Source organism: Seriola aureovittata, chromosome 4, assembly GCF_021018895.1.
Source record: "Seriola aureovittata isolate HTS-2021-v1 ecotype China chromosome 4, ASM2101889v1, whole genome shotgun sequence".
Taxonomy (NCBI): Eukaryota; Metazoa; Chordata; class Actinopteri; order Carangiformes; family Carangidae; genus Seriola; species Seriola aureovittata.
In genome coordinates this window covers 7,106,457-7,130,441 of record NC_079367.1, presented here as the reverse complement: position 1 = coordinate 7,130,441, position 23,985 = coordinate 7,106,457, and the positions used below count along the sequence as shown (strand labels likewise).

The 23,985-nt window shown below is 40.8% G+C and overlaps 1 protein-coding gene across 1 annotated transcript in view; it reads left to right on the top strand.

The window, feature by feature from the left end:
- Positions 1-23,985, top strand: part of lrrc75a (leucine rich repeat containing 75A) — a 50,629-nt gene that overhangs the window by 13,982 nt on the left and 12,662 nt on the right. The window contains exon 3 of the mRNA XM_056374318.1: positions 9,625-9,737. Coding sequence (XP_056230293.1) covers positions 9,625-9,737 — 113 coding nt within the window. The remainder of the gene's footprint in view (positions 1-9,624; positions 9,738-23,985) is intronic.

The window sequence follows — 23,985 nt, the reverse complement described above, 5'->3', positions numbered from 1 at the left end:
CCCCTTTTCCATGAATAAACAAAGGGACTGGAAACCTGTTCGGTTCACAGACGGGATTAATAGATTGTTTATTAGACAGTTGCGGCGATGCATAAATAGCAAAGTAATTGTTGATTACATCATGTTAATCCAGCTCTGGTAAGTCGTCAATCATCAGAGAGAAGGTATTATATTTATATATTTATATAGATCAAAGGGCGGTGAAATATCTGAACACATCTTATTTATTTAAGCTTTTTACACACAGTATACCAGTGAAACTCTGCATAATGCTGCTTCTATCAATAATAAAACACACAATTAGATTACACTCAGTCCAGGATCAACTCTTCACATAGACAGCCGGGGTGGTATCGATCGATTCTACAGTAAATATGAAATCAATCAACCTGCATCATATGCGTCAAATTAAATGAAGACTAAACTGACTTAATTAAAGGTCAATATTAAGAGGCCAATGTATTGGTCTTAATGTAATGCACTGTCTCGTGTTATTGGATGTAACTTCAGAGAGCAGCAGTAAGAAAACCTGTTTTATGCTTTCACTGATGGTGAAACACTTTTTCTCCGATGCTTTTATTCTGCTCTCACTTAATATAAATAATCAAATAAATGATGGTTAGAAATCAAATCAGACACCACACATCTGGAGATGTATATATGTGACACTCGATGAACCAGGAGTATCAGCAGGGTCAAACTCACACACAGACACAAACACTGTTTTTCAATCTTAAGTAAAGACGAGCAGAGAGCTGAAGAGGAGAGTGGAGTCACGAACAGATGGATGGATGGATCCCGCAGAATAAGTGAGAAACTGAGATATTTCTCAGACAGAGGAGGTGAAACTGAAGTTGAAACTATAAAAGAGGTGAAAGAAAGAAAGAAAGAAAATAACAGAGTCACAGCAGCTGCAGTGACAGTTTCAGCTGGTGTAAGAATAGATGCACGATCTACCAGCAAAGCTAAAGTCACACAGTCACACTAGTCGAAAAACGCACCGTTAGCTCTGAGTTTCCCCTTTTCCAACAGCTCTCAAACTAACCACAGAGTAGTGCGGACGCCAGACGTAAACGTAGCCAAAGTGATGCGTTTTAAAAACCAAAATGTGTTTGTGTGGAACGCAGCCTCAGCTAAGTAATTTGATCAAGGTTATAGATTCTTTGAGGTTATAGAACTGTTATATAAACTGCAGTCACACAGTTGTTTCCATATAAACCACACTGGCTGATTTCTTATTGATTTTCAGACAACAATGACAAAAATCTGTGGCATGAAATAGAAAATAACAACAAGATCTCGCAGATGACAGCAAGTTACACAGTATTCCTGTGTAACACTGTGAAGCAACAGGCGCCACCGTTAAATATCTGCCCACTCGTCCATATGTCCACATGCAACAGACCGCGAGCTGTTCATAAAACAATGTCTACATTTACATCTCATTATCCAGCATCTTCAGCCTTGTTCTCTTTTTCAACAGCGAACGTTCAATCAAAAAACACATTAAGTAAAATTGAAAAACTTGGCAAATTTATTGCAAATAAATGCAAATTAATAAAATAAATCAGATACATAGGTATAGATGACATAGGACAGAGCTACGCCAGAAATCATGAGGAAATGGAAAACCTCATTTAAAAGATGTTTAGTAACGGACGTGTATCTTATTTCCAATGTGGAAACATCTGGATGGACATGAGCTGTGCCGTCTGACAAACACAGAATGACTCATAGCAGATCATGTTATAGGCAGTAGTTAATTATAGTTAACGAAAGTATGTACAATTATCAAATGTGATTCATTAATCAGATATATAATAAGAGTGCATGGATGGATGATAAGCTACTGACATCTTTTTGTAATGTAATATATTTATTTATATGTGCAAACCTTTACTGTTGTGTTTGTAAATCTGTGGCAGATTCCATCACGATCAGAAATCATCTCAAATTGTGGCTGATTTTTGTGCCTTTATCTGTGTGAGTGTCTCTCTTATCGCTCTCTCTCTCTTATCTTCCGTCTTCTTTTTTATTTTTCACATTCAAAACTGATATTGACATTCTGCCTCAGCGGTTGAAACGGACCCAGAGAGATTTGTGAGAGAAAAGATGTCATTTACTGGAGGAGACGAGGAGGCTCGGGATGAATAGACGACACAATGCAATACAGATAGAACTGGATCACCACAGGCCGCGCTTATACAATATGAGAAGACTTAGCAGTGTGTGTGTGTGTGTGTGTGTGTGTGTGTAGTTCAGATATTACTCATGTTCTGGGGATCCACGTCGGTTTGTCATATTATGGGGCCTTATCTTCCTTGTGGGGACAAAAAGCGACTCCCCGTACTGTTAATCGTTAGATTTAATGGTAAAGACATGTTTCAAGGTGAGGGTTACGGTAAGGTTTCGGGAGCACACCAGATGACGTAGGCTCTATGTCGAAACGTCCTACAGTTGCAGCCCAGCTGACTGCTACGGGAGAAAGACGAGTTTGCCGTACTCTGTGATACATTAAAGAATTAGTACGTTTTTAAATGCATCTGTATCTGTATCTTCAATCTCCACTGCTACGGCAACATGCTGGAACGTATACGGGCGCCGTAGCCGTCACTTCAGCCGTCAATGCTGCCTGCGTCGCTGCTACCGCCAGCTCTGTCTCCCCACATAGAGTTTAGAGGTTACTTTAATATGGGATTTCTTATCATCATAAATAAATGTCTGATTTATTTTTGGCAGATGGCAGCTGCTAAAATGGTTAAAAAATATATAATTATTATTATTTTTTTATTTGTGACATATTCAGATTCAGCCCAACCTGTTAAAATGGGAACGAAATGAAAACCAAGATGTTACGCAGCCGCCACGCATCGATTGTGTTCCTGGCCTAAGGTAAAGGTTAGGTTAAGGTTAGGGTATGGTTAAGTTAAGGTAAAGGTTGTGTTATAGTAGTTATGGTTAAGGTTATGGTAAGTCTCCAGGAAATTAATGTAAATCAATGTAATGTCCTCTGAAGTCATGGAGACACAACTCTCTCGCTGTCTGTGTGTGTGTGTGTGTGGTTCAGGTATTACTCATGTTCTGGGGACCTACGTGTGTTTGTCACGTGATGGGGACTTGTCCTCCATGTGCAGTAAATCGTTAATTTTAAGGTGAAGACACGTCTTAAGATGAGGGTAAGGGTTTGGGTTATAGTGGTAGTTATGGTTAAGGTTAGCGTAATGAATGCAAGTCATTGTAATGTCCTCTGAAGTCTGTGTGTGTGTGTGTTAGTGAGGAATACTGGAATAGTTATTGATTACTCATAAATACCTGCTAGACAGCAGCCCCCTACACACACACACACACACACACACACACACACACACACACACACAGAGCTTTTCAGCCTCTCCATCACTATGTCTTTGCTGGAGTGTGAGTCTTTTATCTTTAAGATCCAAGCATCAGAGACTGTCTTGTCTTTCTCAAAGTGCTAAATGAAGTGAAATGATGTTGGTCAAAGGATCTCACACACACACACACACACACACCACACACACACACACACACACACACACACACACACACACACACACAGCACCTGCAGTATGAAAGACAGGAGTGTGAACTAAAGTGTTCCTGTCTCTGTGGTTGACCACTTATAAAAACTGCCATTTTTTGAAATTTTATTTATTTGTTTTCTATCTTTGTTTATATAATTTTTGATTTTTTAAAACTGTTTCATTATATTATTTGTTAATATTCCTACGTGACTGTCTTCACACAGTAACAGATTTATAGTTTTAATCAGGGAATCTTTTCTGGTTGTTTGATTCATATCATATAATCAAATATACCTTTTAGTTGTATAATATAACCATCACCCTGACCACAAAGTTCCCCTGAAGGACATCAGTGTCCTCTGTGATAACTCTGCCCCTGCACAGCACATAGTGTTCCCTCGCTCAGCTGTGAACCAGGTCTTCCCCCTGTATCTCCTGTCCGCTGAAACGAGAGCAGTACGACTGAATTATCCCAACAATTCATGTGCAGAGCGGAGGAACAGTTCAGCAGTAATTTAGCCGAGCATGTACGGCATGCAATGAAAAATAGGACTAAAGTAATGGTTCCATTTGTACTGTGCAAACGAACTTTAACAGCAGGCTGGCCTGAGGGGAATGAGCAGCGATGAAGCAGACTGATAAATAAGAGAGAGAGAGATGGGAGAGAGAGGAGAGGGGTCATCAGTTCTCCGGAGACTGGAAAGATTCATAGATGTGTTCTTTATCAATAATGTAACGAGAGAGAGGAGGAGGGTACGGGGGCTGAGAGGGAAGCAGAACAACAGAGAGAGAGACGACAAAAAAAGACATGAAAAGGAGAAACCGAGAGAGCGCTACGAGAAAAAAAAGAGGATGAGAGAGAGAGAGAGAGAAAGAGCTGGATGCAGTGAAATGTGGAAAAGGCCACAGTGAAGCCATGAGGCTCCAGCCGGCTGTTCCTGCTGCTGCTCTCATCGACCCGAGCTCTCTCTCATTCATCCCAGCACAATTCAATTCATGCAGCTTTATTGACATGATGAGACCGCTCTTACTGTACATTACCGAGAGTGTCGGCACAAAGCACGACATCAATACGTCTCAAATAAGACGACACACATAAACAAGAACCGCAGTGATTTGTCTGAAAAATAAAAGTTATTGGTTTGGTATTGACCATTGAAATGTGCCTAGTGCAAACTAGAAATTCATGCATGTAGCGCAATGTAATAATGAAAACATGCAACTACAAAATGTCAATGCTTCTGCAACTAGGATGTTGTATTTTTAGCTTTTAGCTTTAGCATGCACACTTGAGTTCATGTCCTCTAAAAGGTTTTCATCAGACCAGGAGTCACAGGACTTTCTCAACCCTGAAAGCAAAACTGGAGCTGTCAAACAGCAGACAGATATATTTTGGGATGGCAGGACATTACATCAGAATAAGAAAGTAAATTTACCAAGTACATGCATGTCAGGAATGTGTTTTAATGCAGTTATCGGTACATTTTTTAAATGAAAAAACAAAATTAGTAATCGTAAATTAAAGAATTAAAAATGTGTAATCCAAAGCAGAATATGTATGACCTCCAGATATTTATATAAAATATGAAAAAATGCACAAAATTAATATAGTAAATACAATAAAAACTCTATATACATTTGAATTTACAAGGGAAAGTGTTTTTGTTAAATGTGTTAAATTTGAATAGTGTGCAGAAGTATTTGGATGCAGTGCACATAAGTACAGAGAATGGAGATGTGTTAGGTTAGAGGCAGTGTGATGCATGACACATTAGCCACCCATTAATCCAGATGTCCATCCAGATGTAGCGCAAGAAATCAAAAGCAAAAGAAATCAGCAAAAGAAAATGGACATTAATGTGTGTCTCCATCCACTACCCTCGTGAATACTGGAGTTGGTTCGTCAAGATTAATCGCTGGGGATGTTGAACACTTTTTGTTTCGTTCCTGTTTTATTTTGAATTATTTCCCTTGTGTCTTGTGGTTATTTTACTTCCTGTGTTGTTGATTGTCCGCCCTGCCCTGATGTGTTTCACCTGTGTTCAATTACCCTTGCCTCCCTTGTGTGTGTTTAGTCTCTCTGCTCCCCTTTGTCTGTGTCGGTTCGTCCCGTTTTCTGTGGTTCTTCTGTCCGGCCTGTTTTGGATTTTTGAAGTCGTTCCAAGTGTTTTTGGCTTTTCAGTTTTTGCTTTTCTTTTCCCTATGATTTTGGATTGTCAGCATTTTCACCGTTTTTGTAAGTTTCTCTTTCTTCTTAATTTAATAAATCACCACTTACTTTAGATGGTCTGCATTTGTGTCCCTTATACTACAAAACCTGACATCGGGTGCCATTTAAACCATCACAGGAGAAGTTCCTGTGGGTTTTTGTAGCAGATAATAATCATACCATTTTAAGAAGAAAAAGTTACAAATATTTGCATCCAGACTTTTAAAACTTGTAAATATTAAACCTTTTTTTTTTTCAGTCACTTGCGGCCAGTGGAAACAAGCTGTGAACACCACTGAGATATTATCACCTTATAAAGCTGATATTTGGCAAATGTGCTAGGAAACAGTTTTTCCAGCAGACACAGCAACACTCACTTAGAGTCGGGGCTTTCTGGTATTATACATGCTGGCTCAGTGGATTGTGGATTTAATTGCTTACACCTGTGCTTTTCCTGCCATGACAAGTGTCATTAAAAAAAAGGGCCTGTGCATCTGGTGCTCCACATTTTCTGTTTTCAATGCAACTTAAATACATTCGTGCCAGTCACAGTTTTGATTGCACCGGCGTGCACCATGGGTCCTAAATGATAATTCAGACGTGGAAGCCGTGGAGAAGTGTTATGAGCTAAGGTAATCTTGTTTAAATGAGTAATCGGGCCCCATTCGGACTGCATTAACATTACAGGGGGAGGTAGGGAATAAAATATTATAAAAAATATTCACTGTGCTCCTCGGTAATTAAGCTCATTGTTCCAGACTGTGTTTAAACCGTGAACTGTGAAACCACAGGATGTGAGCTATGATAGACTTTCTGCAGGACTCGCCACAAGACAATGCAGATACCAACCTGCCTGTTTCCATTTATTAGATTAGCAGAAACATTTTTGATTTACTCCATTTTCACACAAAAGCAGCTTAAAAAAAACAAACAGAAAAACTAAGCAACAAAAAAAACAAACAAAGCAGAAGGATAAGCAGCTTTTCCTGAGGGGAAAACTCAGAGAGAGGAAACAGAAAGTTTAAAACAGTAGGAAATTGTAAACCATCATGTCAAAGCTTCACTCATTTATTTCGAGCCGTTACGGAGCTAAACAACTAAAAAACACTTGCGTCACCATATCACCAACCAGTGCTGTTGCTGACGTGTTAGCAAACAGTCGGCTAGTTTTACATCCAACACACAAGGTAACAGCTGAGAAATGTACGTCCACTATTCACTCTCCTCGTTACTGTGTTTGGCCTCTAGAAAAATATTGGACTCTAGCAGCTAAACTTTTACATTGTTCAGTAACTCGTCTGTAAACTGTAAGTCGAGTTTCTTAACAGCATAATGACATTCATATAAATGAGATCTGCGACACCTTTCACATAACACAAAGTCATTTCATCCACTGACGATATAAAAAACGTATTAGTGCAGCTTTAAGTAAAAAAACTAGATAAATATATGTGAAGCAAAGAACCGGGACAAGAAAATTCAAAATATGGAAAATTATTATTAAAATGAGGATCTACAAATGTAAATTTACAGCATAAATACAGTGTGTCTGACCACACAGATGCATCATTATCACTTCATTTAACTTGTAGAATGAAAAATTCATTTGGCAGTCATTGAAGTGGAAGAACATTTTCTCTCTCTGCTTCCCTCTGGGTATCAATTCAATGACGAACGCTATCTGATAGAAAATAGTTTTTTTTTTTCTGCTTTTTCTATCCAACTTCTGCCCTTCAGTGTTTTACAGAGAAAGACACGAAGTACACACTCGCTCTCACACCGACCTGAGCAACGTGTCGTGTTGTAGCTCACAGTTTAGGGAACACTGAACGTCTTTGTTGATATCACTTCTTCCCTTCACCATCTGTTTTAAAGTGGATACCAGGGACCTGCAAAACCTGACTCACCGACTGAATAAATGCATTTCCGTATGGGTACAAGCCACACACACACACACACACACACACACAGAGGAGGGTTGTGTCGACACTGAGGCAGATGGGTCGTAATGAAGCGGCGTGTTAGTCACCTGTTAGCCGTGTCTGAAATCACTTCCATGTTCGCTGATTTGTACGTGATGAAAACTCAGTAGTGTTCCCTAAACCGAGTAGTAAAATGGGACGTCTGACATTTATGATTCATCATAATTTTCTTTTTTTGTCACAACCAGCAGATGTTGTCTCACATGACTGTTATTTACCCGTCAGTCACCCGAGGTGCCGAGGCGAATCATTTCGTGGTAGGAAAGTCGCGCGCGGAGCAGTTTTCATTCAGCTGTGTGATGTTTGAGTGCTCTTCATTGTGCGCCGTACGCTTCAGACACTCAACGTAATGGCACAAAGTGAATGCGGTGTAACACAGTGGGTAGTAAATACGGAGCAATTATGGACACAGCCTATCAACACGTCATGTAGCATCGAATTCCCCAGCCTCACAGCGAGTGTGTGTTTATGCGTGTGTCCCGTCATATCAGAAATTTGACACTGACAGAAGGTGTGTTTGCTAATTCTCTGCTCCAGCGATCCTCGACTCCTTTAATTACATCCCTGTGTCTTTCTCCTGTCTGTCAGTGCTGCAACACTTCACTGCTCCGTCTGCTTTTGTGACGATGTCGTGTCCAACATGACATTTCCTCTCCTGTCTCTACTCCCTGTGTGTGTGTGTGTGTGTGTGTGGGTGTGTGGGTGTGTGTGAGACTCTATTTACGGCAAAGCTTTTACCTGACAGTGTCACATATACATTCCTGCATACAAAATACACACCTGTCACTTGTGTGGGTTGGGGTTTTTGTACTATCCTGAACACACACACACACACACATTGGAAAAGCTGCAGCATTGAATCTTCTGACTCACACATCATTACTTCAGTCAGTTATCCATTACTTGTGTGACGTGAGTGATGTATATCATACAGCGAAACGCATACCTCCGCCAAGGCCAAACAATCCTGCACACGTCTGTCTCGCACTTGTAATAGAAAAACTGTGAAGTGATAAAAAAAAAAATCCTGGATCTGCCTCTTTAACCAGATCAGTTACTTAAGGTTCAGTACTCTTTTAATAATCCTGCAAACAAACAAACAAACAGACACGAGTTAAAACATAAAGCATAACCTCATTGGTGAAGGTAATTATCTATCAAAATGTACGATTTCCATTAAGGCTACTCAAGTAAATTCGGCGTTGAGTTAATCTGATTAGCTTCATGCTACAAACCTTAAACACAATTTTAATTAAACCACAACTCAGTTAATCACTTGTCAAACACAGGTGTGATTGATTACATTAATTATCGCTGCATTCTGTTCATTCTATTCTATTCAGTACAACCCGACACACGTCTGTGAGATCCGAATTATTATCTGGATCTGCACCAAACTGAACTGTAACGACGCCCTATGTTGCCTGTGTTTGATCAGATCGGCACGAACATTTAACGGATTCTTCCGAGGCCCGTACCCCATCCCTCCACCGAGATGGTGCAAATCGGTTCAGCACTTTTTGTGTAATCCTGCTGACAAACAAACAAACTGTGTTTTCTTGTAGCAAATAAAAAGCTGTTATGATGATATTGGAAGAATTAGTGTATGCTAGTCAGATGTGTTTATAAAAAGCTCATTTGGTTGCCAGGTCCAATGTGATATCAGTCAGATGTAGGTTAACAGCAGTAAATTGTTTTCCAGACCAACACAGGAATGAATCATGTTGAAAAGTGCGACCAGCTGTTCTCATCACTGATACTTCGTCGTGCTGAATCCCTCCAATATGGCCACCAGAAGGTTTTTTTTTTCTCTTCTCATCCCCTCACAGTCCTGTGTAACTGAGCCGTGTGTTTAGTTTGTGTGTTTCTGTCCCTGTGTGTCTGACAGGAGGGCGACTCTCTCGGGGCGATGGAGAAGGTTTGTCGTCAGCTGACCTACCACCTCAGCCCCCACTCCCGCTGGAGGAGACAGGGCCTGCTGAAGAGGAAGCCCCAGGCCTGGTGAGTGTCTTTCTATGGTTGTGAAGCCGCCGTTTTTCATTGTGAGGACAATTACATCTCCGATTTATTGATAAGGTATGTGCCCAAACGAGAATTGAGTTCTGCGGGTGGAGGCCTGCCGGTCCTCCCCGAGGTCAAGGCCTGTGACGAAGGGTTCGGTATTAAAGCCCCGACACTGTGACTCTTTAACTTCCTTTAAATCTATTCTTGAAACAAGTTTCTTTGTCTCAGCCTTTGGTAACGTCTCACATGTATTTTATTGATATTGTCTTATCCCTTATTATTGTTTTAACATAATTTATTGCCTCGTTTTACCTACTGTCAGATCTTTTTGCATAATGTTGATTTGACCTTTTTCTTGTAAAACAATTCGTAACTTTAAGAAAAGTGCTATTAAAATAAAGTTTCATTGTTATTATTAATTTGGTATTGTGAGGACATTTTAGTGTTGTGAGGACACTTTGGCATTACAAGGACACTTTGGCATTACAAGGACACTTTGGCGTTGTGAGGACACTTTGGCGTTGTGAGGACATTCTGGGTTGGCTCTCACTGGTCAGGGTTGTGCTCAGGCATCTGTGTTTGATGGTGAGTTTATTGTAAGGGTGTGTGTGTGTGTGTGTGTGTGTGTGTGTGTGTGTGTGTGTGTGTGTCTCTTTGGTTTCATTAACATCTCAGTGTGTCACCAATCACCAATGTGTCATCATCTGCTGCTCCTTTGGACGCCATGGGAAAAAAATCCACTGATATCTCTGTCTCTCTCTTTTCTCGCCCTCGCTGATACACAGTTGGAGACGAAATCACTTCCCTCCGTGTCACCTTCACTGTCTCGCTTTGCCTTTTTGTTTCCCTCGTGCTGTCAAACAGACTCCGTCTCTATGATGCACATTATTGTGTAAATTCAGTTTTTATTTGTGGTGTTTGGTTTGGATTTCAGTGACCTTTATTCAGAGGACTGAACTTGAAGTTTTGTAGAAACCTCATTCTGAGTGTCTGCAGTGTTGCACGGTGTGTAACTGTATTTCCTGGGGCGAAGCGTGACATAAACCTCAAGTGTAAAACAATGCCTGTTGCATCAATATGTTTCACTTGATGATGGTTTTGTTCATTGTAATTGTATTTCTCTGCTCTCTGGTGCAAAGTATTTAATGGTATTGTTTAATTGGATTGGTGTATACTGAATTATCACATGGAACATTAGCGAACAAATGGAGCATTAACGGTGTAAAAGAATAACCCTAAATGAGAATTAACTCATCATCTTCAGTTGAGTACTTTGTCCACATCAATACCATCAGCTTCATCAGCAGAAGTAGAAAAGAACATGGGGTTTTACCAAAGACAAATATTATAACTTCACTCTCAGCCTCCCAAAATCTAACAGTTGTAAATATTGTCATGGCGTCTTCAGGTACGTAAGAAATCCCCAAACGAAAACAGCTTTTCTGTGACTATTTCCCAGAGTAACTGCATCTGTCTGCACATTTAAATGTAGAAGTTTAGAAATGAATCAGAAAGAGCGTCACAGTTCGGCTCTGTAAACATACAAATATTCAACTTCCATCACATTTACTGCTTCATTTCTCCGTCTAAATGTCCCGTGTTTGCAAATGCACTCAGACTATTGGTTGACACAGTCAGAGAGCGAAGCATTCGGCTCCAGAAAACTTTGTTCACGCTGCAACAAAAAGTTATTTTCAATATCAGTTAATCTGAGGATTATTTTCCTGATTAATAGATTCATATTGTTTATGATTCATCAGCAAACGTTCCAAAACACAAACACAATATCGATTTGTCATAATGTAAGCGGACAGGAAGCTGGAAGCTTCAAATTAGTATCAAAATAATTGCCAATTCATTTCCTGTCAAATCTATTAATCACTGCAGCTTTAATGTCACTTGTTGATTGAATTCAATGCCACAGTTTAGATGCATAAAAACAACAATAATAACCACATTAATAGCAAAGTAGTATAATAAAACATATTTGTGTCCATAATAATATTATTAAACTTCCTTATAATAAAAAGAAAAGAGCTTTTCTATCGCTGTTGTAAACCTGATCCCTGTGTGACGCAGCACAACCTGAATCCATCAGACCTGCTATAAAACACGTCCTGCTGCGAGCAGATGGTAGCCGGACACATTCGGAGAGAGGATTCCCCACCGTTGTGTGAATAGAGGATCGGTTGTTATGAACGCTCCCCTACACAACAGCAGACAGGGGAAAATAACAATTCAACCTGCCGTGTGTGTGTGTGTGTGTGTCGGTGCTTTCAACTAAAACGATCGGTGGCTTTTGTTTTATCAAACAGTCTCCAAACAAATGCTGTCAAAGCAGAAACTCACCTATAATGGAATTAAATGAAGCTGGAGCTGAAAATTAAAATGAGTTTGGTAATTATCTTAAGTAATTCTGAACTGGTGGATGGGATTTAATCAGCGCGGCGTTGCAGTCGGCACTTCACGCTGTCATGAACTCCAGTCAGAGTGATTAGCCAGAGGAGGGACGGGCCCCATTTACTCTGAGTCTCGGGGCAAGGGATGAGATTGAATCATCCTTTTGCATGGAACACACTCCATTAACGCCCTCCCTCCCCACACACACACACACACACACACACACACACACACACACGCACACACGTCTTAATGTTGATTATGTCACCCCTTCCTGGAGCCAACAAAAAAAAGAAACTTGTTTCTCCACAGATGAAAAACAACCAGCAGATAATGAGAGAATTTTCACTTCTTTTATTTATTCCTTAAAAACGTCGACGTCCATCAGCGAATATTATTAATGTAATATAGTGTCACAGACCTGACAGTCTCTGTTTGTGCGTGTTGCTGAGCATATGTGAAAATGGTTGTGTAGAGTTTTGTGTGTCTCCTGAAGGAGATGTGTGAAGTTTAATAAACGGGGGGGGGGGGGGCTGCTGCTGCTGCTGCTGCTTGTTTACGTACCGGAGCCACCGACGACATACGAGCACGTTAGACTGACTTTACGAACAGATACCACGGATGTAGCTTGTAATTAGCGTTAAACAATACAGACCGATGAACACAGGTAGTTTGTGATTTTAATGATTTCATTTACTTACTCGAAATGAAGCAAATGAAGAAAAATCGCAGTCAAAGAACTGATTGAGAGGAAATGTGCAGCTCAGGTCAAGTTGATCTAATAAGCTCAGCTATAAAAACGTAGCTAAGCTAACTTTCATTTCCAGCAACACAAGTTTAACAGACAAATAGAGAAACTGTCAGAAGAGCGAATGATGAACGAAAGGATTCTTTCCTCTGATTTTCTTTCTACGATTAGTGATTCTGCGATCACGTTTCTTTGACGCCGATACCGATACTGATCATCTATGAGTGAGATCAGCGGATACGGATCATTTTTGTCGTGCGTTGCAGATGGCGTACGTCATATCAGTCTCACACACTTTGTAAACACCACACTGCACAGCACACATTAGCCACAGGTGGTCGGTGACTAGATCTGCTGATCACGTATATTTAATGAAAATCGGCCGATCGATCGGGTCATCCGTATTAACATTAGCTAAGTAGAAAACATAATTGAATTCACAGCAGCTGCCACCAGCTGTTAAGCAGGAATGTTTTCTCGCCTGTTACTCAACATATGAGTCGAAGTCATGAATCAATCAATACACCGTTGGTACTAACATGACAACTTTGGCCGTTCCATTTGTTGTCATCGGCTCTCTTCCACAGAAAGAAGTGAAGTAACCTCTGTACGACAGTGTTGTAGGAATGCAGTGCCAAAGCGGTGGCGTGGTAGTTGTTGATGAGTTTGGCTGTCAATCACCGCAGACTGACCCGACTGACCACGTCGTAAAAACCGGTTCATTATTTCCTGTTACTGAGTCATTTTACTAAGCGAGCGTCAGTTCACACTCAGGGAGACGGGCTCTAAACACGAGGAACTCTTAAATTAAAAATGATTTCCTCGCACCGTTTTTAATAGTCACAACGCTGAGATCTAAATGGCAGAGAGGTTAAAGAGATTTTTAATTAAGACTGCAGTAATTGAAACATGTCGGCACGCTGAACATCTCCCTGTTGCAGACGAACCTTTCTCTCACCGTGAGCGTAAATTGGTCTTTTGTTTTATCTTTAACCTTCGAACACGCTTTTCTGTTGCTTCGTGAACAGTTACACGGATAAATCCTGATGGTAATGAGAAATACGTCTCTCCATTTCTAAGTGTGTGTGTGTGTGTGTGTGTGTGTGTGTGTGTCCACTGTGCAACAGTAGTGTTACTCTGAGGTTGGTCCGCTGCTTTTAGCTTTGTGCGTCTCGGGTGTCGACAGTTGACGGGACGATTCACCTCTGTCACATGTGACCTCTGCACACGAGGAAAACTCAGTGAAGAAATAAAACTCTGTACCTCAGCACTTCGTCACGCTTTTAACTCTTCAGTATATTTACTGTAACATTGTGGTGCAGTTTGCATAGAATAAGGAAATGCAATATCATCCTGACCAAAGGAAATTAACATAAAACACAGATTCTTGGTTACGTGTATATTCAAATATGGGTCGGTCCCAGGTGACACTCAGTTTCCATCTGCTCAAAAGTAAAAAAAATACGCCTTATTTTTGTTTTTCTTGAATAAAGCCGCTATTAAACTCACGATTATTACTATAACAATTACTGTGTTTAGCTAACGTGGTACATTTAATGGCCATGTTCCTCATTATAAAGTGTTTTTTATATATATTTATAATTAGCCCCCCATTTTCTACAAGGGTTTAGTGTTTTATTTGTTTGTTTGTCTGTTTGTTTGTTTGTCAGCAGGATTACATAAAGAGTACTGAACCAATTTGCACCACACTTGGTGGAGGGATGGGGGATGGGCGAAGGAAGAACACGTGAAAGTCTGGTGCCGTTCTGTTAAACGGGCAGATCTGGGATTTATTTATTTTTATCACTTAACATTGTGAGAGAGGCCGATGTGCTCTCCTGACTGCCATTCTAGTTTATTAACTAATTATCGTATTTATATATTTCTACATATTAATTCATGGTCTCGGCTCATCTCATATTAAATCTTTGTATCTCTCACATGTGATCATAATATCATACATGACCTTTTTTATATTATTAATTACCCTTCATAAACAAATCAAACAGTCGGTAGATTCGAGCTCCTTGGATTGTAAACGACATGTTTCCGTTGTTTCACCTGCTGCAGTGAAGCTGACGGCAAAACCACAACAAAGAAAGTGGCTTAATTATTTATCATGCATTTGGGATGTCCGGCTTAATGGCACCTCCATCAGGACGTCTTTGTAACAGGTTTTTTAAAAATTATATTCACCCACAAACTTGGCTTTAGTCTCCACTGGATGTGTCGCTGAGCTGCCAGCATCATGACTCACATAATTTAGACTCGTGTGAACGGAGATGAAGGTAAACAGGAGGAGAAATGACCAGATCTCATGCAAACAACTCGTCAGCTGTCAGGTCGAGATTTTTTATTATTAGCAGGAAAATACTTCCAAGAGCAGAAGAAGTTGTTGATCCTTCATGGGAAATATTCCTCTCTTCCTCTTTTGGATGTGGAGACGCTTCTAGACTCCCAGGTTCAGGTCTTACATCACCGACAGCGTACTGGACAAAGAGGGGTGTGTGATCAGATCCAGCTGGGCCTGGCAGCTCTGGTTCTGGATCTGAACTTGTTTTTGGATCAAAGTGATCAAAGTCCAGATGAACAGGATTTCAGTGGCGGTCAAAGAGACAATGCTGCTGTGTAGGGAGGACCGTATATAAAAATGTAAATAAACCGGCGGTCAGTTTGTTATTGTCTATTCAACAAGAGAAGTTGTGATTGAGATTCAAGAGGGAAAAAAGAAAAGAGGGAAGATTAACAAGGCTCACTGTTCCCTGTCTGGCTGCGTAACAACAGCTCCTTTCAGTGGATTCAACGCGTCCTCTGAAACGAGGCAGCTGCACAGCTGAGTGTCCGGCAGACCTGCTCTCCTCTCTGCTTTACAACCGAGGTCTGGGACCCCCGCAGAGGAAACTGTGAGGTAAACAGTGTGACAGCGTATATTCTCAGGGCAGGGTTACTTTTAGCAACATAAGGACGAGACAAGAAATTAAGCTTCATTCTGCCCGTCAGCTGTGTTTGACTGGAGTCGAACTCTGGGGTGGGAAGACGGAGCCAGGAGACAGAGAAGCAGATGGAAACGAGTCAAACACCGACATCATCCACAAATATCTTCATGAGATAATCGGAGGCGATGGCCAAGTTATAAACCCGGTGACTTCATGCAGCAGTAATTACATTCACAACCAGGTTGTTATTCCCACAGTGTCAGCTGTCGTTCCTGTCTGTTGCATCATACTTACCTGGTTAGCAGCTGAGAACATCAAAGACGTCCAGGAACAGGTTGCAAATAAAAAAACTCCGGTGTTGCCAAATTTATGTGAAATAGAAAAACAACTTCAATCACTGGTTTGGGTTTTTACCTTCAGATGAAGTGGTTGAGATAATCCGGCTTCTAAACTGTTGTCTTATTTACAGCAGTGCACCCCAGTCCGTTACAGACAGTCGGCCAACTTCTTCTTCACTTCCTCCGACGTGAAAACAACTTTTTCAAGTTCTCGCTGGACGGCTTTGGGTACGCTTGTATTTTGTCAGTTTACTGCCTAAAAATTGGAAGTGTCCCCACAATGTAAATGCACATATTCGAGAAGCCGATGACGAGTTCCCCTGTTAGATACCAAAACACCGATCAGAATGTGATTGATTAATTCACCTGCCGCTTTCTAAACAAACATGCAGCTGCGGCGGCTTCAGGCCTTCTGACCCGGTCATGAAGTCCTAACCAACGAGAGAGCCAGCTAACTGTTTCTCTGCCTGCAGACAAACAAAATGTTGGATAACTCTATGTTCATGGTTTTTAGGACAATAGCTCTTTCATTTCTGAAGCAAATTTGAAGGAAAGAAGAAGAAAATGAGGCTAAAATTAGAATTGGAAGAGAAAATATATTCAATGAAAGAGATTAAATAGAACATTTTAAAAAGCCGATATGTTTGGTTTTCTCTGATGGTCTAGGAGGGCTGAACAACCTGAATGAGCATCTGCTTGTTTTACTTTCCCTATCAAACTATATAACAGTATCTTTCCAAATCCCAAATCTCAAAAACCTGATTTCTTTTTATTATTTTTGCTATAACTAATAGAAATTAGCTCCAAAAATAAAACCCAGACTTGGTTAAAAGTGTTAAAAATGGAGGCAGTTGTATCTGTTTTTAATTTTAACAACACTAACTAGTAAATCTGATTTTATCTGTTAAATCTGCTGTTTTTTTCTGGCAGCAGAACAAACTGTAAACTGACATCCAGTCAGTCTGAATCACTGAGAGCACAGAGCATCATTAGCATTCATTCTGAGTCGTGTTCCTGGTGACCTACTGAATGTAAGTCCTGTATTCACCCTCCTTTTTTTTAGCTCTTTTGGTCTCCACCACGTCCCGAAAGAAGTAGGCTACGTATCTGGGTCTTTAGCTGCTAAATGCTCCACCAGTGATCAGGAGCTCGTCACTATCTTTGTCCACCTGCCGTCTGATGCACAGGTAGTTACCGGGCAGGTGTTCGCTGGGTTTATCTGGGCTCGAGCTGAACATGGCCGCCTGCTGTGGCTGGAAACGCTTGTTTGTGATCATTCAGAGCAACGCTCTTCACATTACATGTCGTCAGTTGATATATTCTTAATAAAAACTGATTTATTAGTGCAGATTACAGGTATAAATCATATATATTGGCACTGATGAATACTTGCTGAAGTGAATGCTGTTGCTGAAAGGAGGTCCAGAAACTGCATCCACTGCAACAAGGTTGGATGCTGACTCACAAATCAAGGAGTAAACAACTGCCTGTCTGCTGATCCTTCGGACCTGAATCTGTCCGTCTCCTCCGACTCTCGCTTTTGTGTGATTTTTTCCAAATGGCTCGTTTCATTTTCCTGATGTTGGAAGGAAATAATGAGGTCTTGCTGTGGTTTTACTTGACCACAACATTGTGTTCCATGGAAACTCATTACACACAGCTGTATGGCTGCACACACACACACACACACACACACACACACACACACACACAGACCTACATCTTGCTTCGTCTGTGTGTCTGTCTGCCTCGTTACCCGTCCACCAGCTTGTTGCCAGCTTGGTCTGCCGCCTGCTGACTGGCTGACTGTCGCTGCCACGCCAACAGATTTATTGGCTGCCTCCCACCTGCGCTCTGACAGCCAGCAGAGAGAGAAGTTGAGCGTTGACTCAGGATGTCTGTGCCTCTCTCTGCTCCGTCTTTCCCCTTGATTTCTTTCGTCTGCTTCGTCTCAACCAGCAGGGAGGATATTTACCCTTCAACATATATATTCAGACATTTTTGCATCTATGTAGGAGAGAGGGAGACATGAATAATAAAGCAGGCGGTTCGGGTTCAAGCCGTACAGGCTGCGCTTTAATCTGAAGCAGCTGATGGCTAATATGCAGCATATATTAGATAGTCTGATATCCTAAAGCCACTATTCTGCAGTACGATTAAAATATTAAGGACGTGCATGAATTGACAGAAACCCCAGTCGACAGAGAAGCAGCAACTGCAATTATTGGAAAATAAAGCATTGCGAGTTTCTAACACATTTTCGATGTCTGTAGGAAGTCATTGATTCGTCGGCTTGAACCCTTTGACACTCAGTCACTGCTGATGTTGTTGTAAACCTCACGCAAGCATCTATTTACACTGAAGGAGAAAAGCTCTGACTGTGGAGGGGGTTTGATATTTTTAGTGTTATCTGTTGATGAACGCGTGGTGAGGCCTCGGAAGCTTTACAGAGATCTACGAGTGATGCGGAGCAGGTAAAATGAAATAGCTGCTTTTTCTTTTTGTGAAACTGAATGAAAATATTAAAGTTGTCGGCCATAAAACCAAAACAATGAGCTTAAAAATGCTAAAATGCTGTGTAGATCTGAGAGAAACTGCAGAATTTAGTGTTTATTTTTTGTGGGTTCATTTCTACAAGTGACATCTTTCACATACAAGTAGCATGTGGTCAGTTGTTAATACAAAAATATTGATCATAGCAGCTTTAAAATATTTTTCCCAAAAACTGCAGTTCCTTTAATGGCCACTAGAGTCTGGCTCCAACAGTGAGTCAATCCCCATAGACTCCCATGTTAAAATGTCCAACTTTACAGCAGAAATAAACATGTTTACAGCCTGGTACAAACCAGCATGCACTGAAGTCTCAGCTCCACACATGCCCGTCCTCTTTGACCATTTTTGGATTATTCGGGAGTTAGGGGCGGAGTCAGGCACTGCCAAGATGGTGACGGTAGAGCAGCGCACTCTGAGCTTCAAAACTGCTCTTCAGAATTATTTACAGTTTATTGGCCCAAACAATGTAAACATAGACCTTTTTAAATGCTGATCTGTTAAAAACATGCGGTTGCCAGTTAAATTAGCAACATATAAAGATCATTTTGTCCCATTTAATCAATTTAATCAGTGGAGTCCAGCTCTATAACATTTATGGGCATAGACTAATATACAAGTAATGTTGTGATGTAAGTAGCATTTGTTGATGGCTTTGGACATTTCAGCTGTCACTGTGTAATATTTTTCAGACGCTTTTACAGCATTAAAATGTCTCCTGGGTGTTTTGTGCCAGTTTTCATTGTTTTGAAATCGTGACACTTTCATTTTGAGGTTGTGTAACAGCAGATCGTCTGTTTTAACTTGGGCTTTCTGTCTTTCTTCTTTACCCTCCCCTCTGTCAACTTTGGTCAAGTTTGAGCTCCAGTGGGAGAAGGAGTCGGCCCCTGTGACTCTCCTACAGGGTTTTTTTTTTTTTTAATCATATGCTGCACCTGTAGAAAGACGCCCTCTCTCTTTCTGTTTCCTGCTAATATTTAGGAAGCTGCAACATTTTCTAATGTCAGACCCCGGCGTTGCATCGCTCATATCGAGATGTCATGCCCATTTTCTGTGTTTTAAAATGATATCAGTTGTTATTTTCAGACTTGCCTTGAGCCTCCAGGTATTATACGTGCAGTTAGACGCACTCAGTCCAACCATGAAAACAAAGGGATCCAAATATGTTTATAATATAAACACACAAGTATATTCAATCCCAACAGCCCTGATTATTAGTTATAATTAGAAAAATAAACAATAAAGCTTCTATATGCCCTCAGATAAGATGTAAGACTGACAGTTACATGTGGTCAAAAACTATATGGTAGCTCTCTACCAGGGGCCGACCTCTGAATACCTCTCATGAAAAGGGGAAACATGAGGCAAGAGGGCGTAGACTCGGGCAAGACTCCATGTTCGATTTCTACATTAAAATAAATCAATAAACCCATTCGCCAAATGCAAAGCACAATCAGCTTAACATCTGAATATCCTATGGGGCAATAAAAAAATAACAATTGCACAATATTTTGACATGAAGAATTTGGCTCCTACAGGTTATCAATATTATTCCTCAGGCAGGACGGCTTTGGCTTCCCTTTTGTCTTCCTCTTGCTCCTCTATTTCCCTGTGCTATTGTTATCAGTTTAATTTCCCAGTTGAATTGTGTCCTGTGGTGTTTAATATGTCAGCATGCTGCTTTCTACAGAGCAAGGCCTTATCCTCCCTCTTGACCAGCGTCCTCAGAGACCGCTAAATTAATATTTATTCTGCATTTGAATAAAGACTTTTATTTTTATTTTGACACTGTTCCAGCCCTTTTATCATTTGGCCCCTCTTGAATTCATTGCAAAACATGAAAAGTCTGTTTTGAATTGGCGCTGCCCAAATGACAAAATAAAAAAATTTTAAAATGGGAACTATAGCCTTCAAATATTAATGCAGGCTATGACTTACAATGTGGTGATAAGGACGATTCAAAATTTATCTGAGCACTTCAAAAGCACTTGGATTCATTTTCTCTCTCCCTTTTCTCGTTAGAGTCCAAATCTTTTTTCTTTCCCTGGACTCGTCCTCTGAATCATTCTCTCTGCCTCCGTCTCAGGTCCCAAATTGTCCACTTCTGCCTTCCCTCTCTGAACAGCATTGTTCCCCCGAGGCTGTTGCTGACTTTACAATAACTCTTGTGTGTTCATAGCTCACAGAGGAGAACAGGGAAAAACAACGAAAAGCACGTTTCTAAAAATATATGGGATTACGACAGAAACCGCTGGTGACGCTGTGTGAGTAGGAGGCGATGAAAGATTCAGTAGAAAAGGTGATTCAGGCGGATTATGCGTTTATTAGGTTTTAATGATCTTCTCTCACGAGGCTTAGAAGAAAAAAGTTTTTGAATCTGTGAGTTCAGATGGTGTAGTGGATCACGTGTCTTTAATCCCACCACTTCCTTCTCACTTTAACACCTCAAAAAGTGATTCGGAGAGGTATTAATCTTGGCACCGCTGTTGCAAAGAAGACTATAGTACACTTCACTGCACATTTTTATAAAGGTGACCACCCAGTTTGAAATATAAACCCTGATCTCTGTTAGACACCTGTTGCATTAACAAATAGAAAAGTTCTGGTTTTTATTGATCTTGTAGAAATAAGGATAACTGACTGTCAGTTTTTAGAAAACAATTAACTTGGTCCCAGCATGTCCAGAGCTGAATTTCTGTCCCAGTCTGACCATGGTTCTCTCCAGCTCGTGAAAGCCCATCTCTGCCTCCTCCTACATCGGGGGTTTTTCTCTTTTCCACAGAGAGTTTCCACACTTATTCCAGTTGTTCCACCCAACTGTCATCTCTGCTAGCGGGGGAAAGCTACTGATAGCTACATGGAACAACAAAAGCACTGTCCTCTTTCTGTTTTGACCTGTTTTGACACACTTCCTTTTTGCCCTAAATTCACCCTTAATTTTCTATGAAATGCAGTGCCCCATGGGAGATACAGTTTGTATAGTGAAGGGGCACATACCATTTAGGCTCAGTCCATACCGCAGTGGCCTGGGTTAGCATTATATTGTGCAACCAGCATTTACTTCACAGTTAAAACTAAACATTGTCTTTAACATATAAATGTTTATGAAAATGATAATTCTTTATTATTATGCAGCACAGTCACATAACAACTATTGTGGTGAAGCAAAGACATTCAAATGTAACCTTCACTGTCTGTCTGTGATGTAAAGCTGACTGCTGTATGGTGACATAGTGCTACACCAGTCATGCTCTGAATGCGCCGGCATTGCTGAACATGAATACATAAAGTGCATTTGAATCAGATAAAAGAGGACTGATGGTTCGCCATCTCCGCCTCCAGCCTGGCCTCCTCCACAACACAACATCGTCATCTGTTTGTGTCTCAATGTGACTCATGTTTATTCCCAGTGGACCAGTGACCTCTTGTAGCTGTGTGAATAATGGTATTACCCACCGAGCTCCACTGCTGCCTGACACAGATAAAGACACTTTGTACAGAGCGACTCATGATTGTTCTCAGTGTATTTTATAGATGAATAACTGAATAGAAGCCAAATGCTCCGGTCGCAGTTTGGTTTTTTTCCTCACATCATTAAGCTAAAACTTGATAACTGAAGCTTGTGCCAGAAATTCTTTTTTCCAAGACAGTAGATTGGTTGAAAATCATTCTCACATGCGTTTCTCAGTTTCCTTTTTGTTGTGGACAGTAGATGTTTAAAGCTGCAACAATTGTTAAACTACTCATTGACAGGAAATTAAACTATTTTGATGACTGATTGTTTTCTGTCATTTTTCACATAACCACATATCTGAAAAACAAGATTAGTCCTGGACCTGATACATCCGACTTTATTGTCCTCTTCTGTACAGCGCTTAACTTTAACAGGTAGAAATACATAAATATAACACACCAGCAACAAGTAAAACAACATTCAGTCAATGACAGCATGTGGACAAGATGCTTTGTGAACCACCTTGGTTTAGTTCTGCCGTGGCTGCAGGTGCAAGGTGTTTGCCGAAGCGAGCCCTTCTGCACCTCAGGGACCTGAACCTGCGTCCAGCGGGCAGAGCGGTGAAGTGTCGATTAAGTGGCTGAATGATGTCCTGTGCTATCGTGTTTGCAATCGGTTTGATGGCCTTAGAAACTGAGCTGTCCTATTATCTTGGCAGCAGTGATGGTGATGGGTGTGAGTTTGGCCCGGTTAGTGACAGAGAGCATGGGATGAATGATGCTTAGGTGCAGCCTTAGGTAGAGGCGGGGAGCGGCATTTATTTCTTTTCTTTGGATCCCCATTAGCTTCCACACAGTGGTCATCAGTCTTCCTGAGGTCTACGCACAAAAACAACAAATAAAACAATTATTAAAATCACACTATATCAAAAAAACAAGCCAAAACACAGATAATGATTAAAATAAATCTACATGTAAAACAATAAAAACAGCAACTTTCGATGAAAACAACAAGAAAAATGATCACAAACGCACATTAACATTAAAAAAATGAAAACAATCAAAGCTACAGAAACCACAATAACATCAATATGAGATAAATCAAATTTTGTTTTAGTGACCTTTTGAAAGAAAATCTGCTTCTGGTCTGTCTGATGTAGACGAGGAGCATATATTCCAAGCAGAACAAACCCTGCAAAGGACAGTTCCCATCATGCATTTTGTCCACGGACTCGGCACCAACAGATGACCAGTGCTCACATTAAAGTGTGGTGTATTATCCCGTAAAACATTTTGCATGAATAACAGAGGACGAGATTTTAATCTAGCAATGATGAGTCGTTTATCCATCTCGCACACATTAGCACGTAAAGAACAATGAAGAGCTAATCTGGTTGCTCTGCTCCGTACAATCTGAAATACATAAACGTCCTTTTAGTCCTTTTAGCTTCCAGATGCCGAAGGTGTCCATTTCAACGCTCTCGTCGTAGGTGAGGATGGGGTGAAGGGGTGGTGGGGTGACTGTTACTATTTCCTTTGTTTTGCTGTCGGCGGTTGTGCTCACACCACTGGGTGAAGTGTGTGATGTTGGTGTTAAAGCCGGAGATGATGTAGCAGCGAGACAGGTGTCAAACCGCTGTCTTGGAGAATGTTGTGTTTGCAGGATTTTCTTCCACCTGAACGCCCCGGGCAGCTGGTTCACTCAGCTCCTCCTCTGTGGTTGGAGTTGAGCAATACTGATGACTGCAGTGGAGTTAGTGGCGTCTCTTTGAATATGTCACAACCGTCGAGTCAGACAGAAAACGGCATCCAAGATGAAA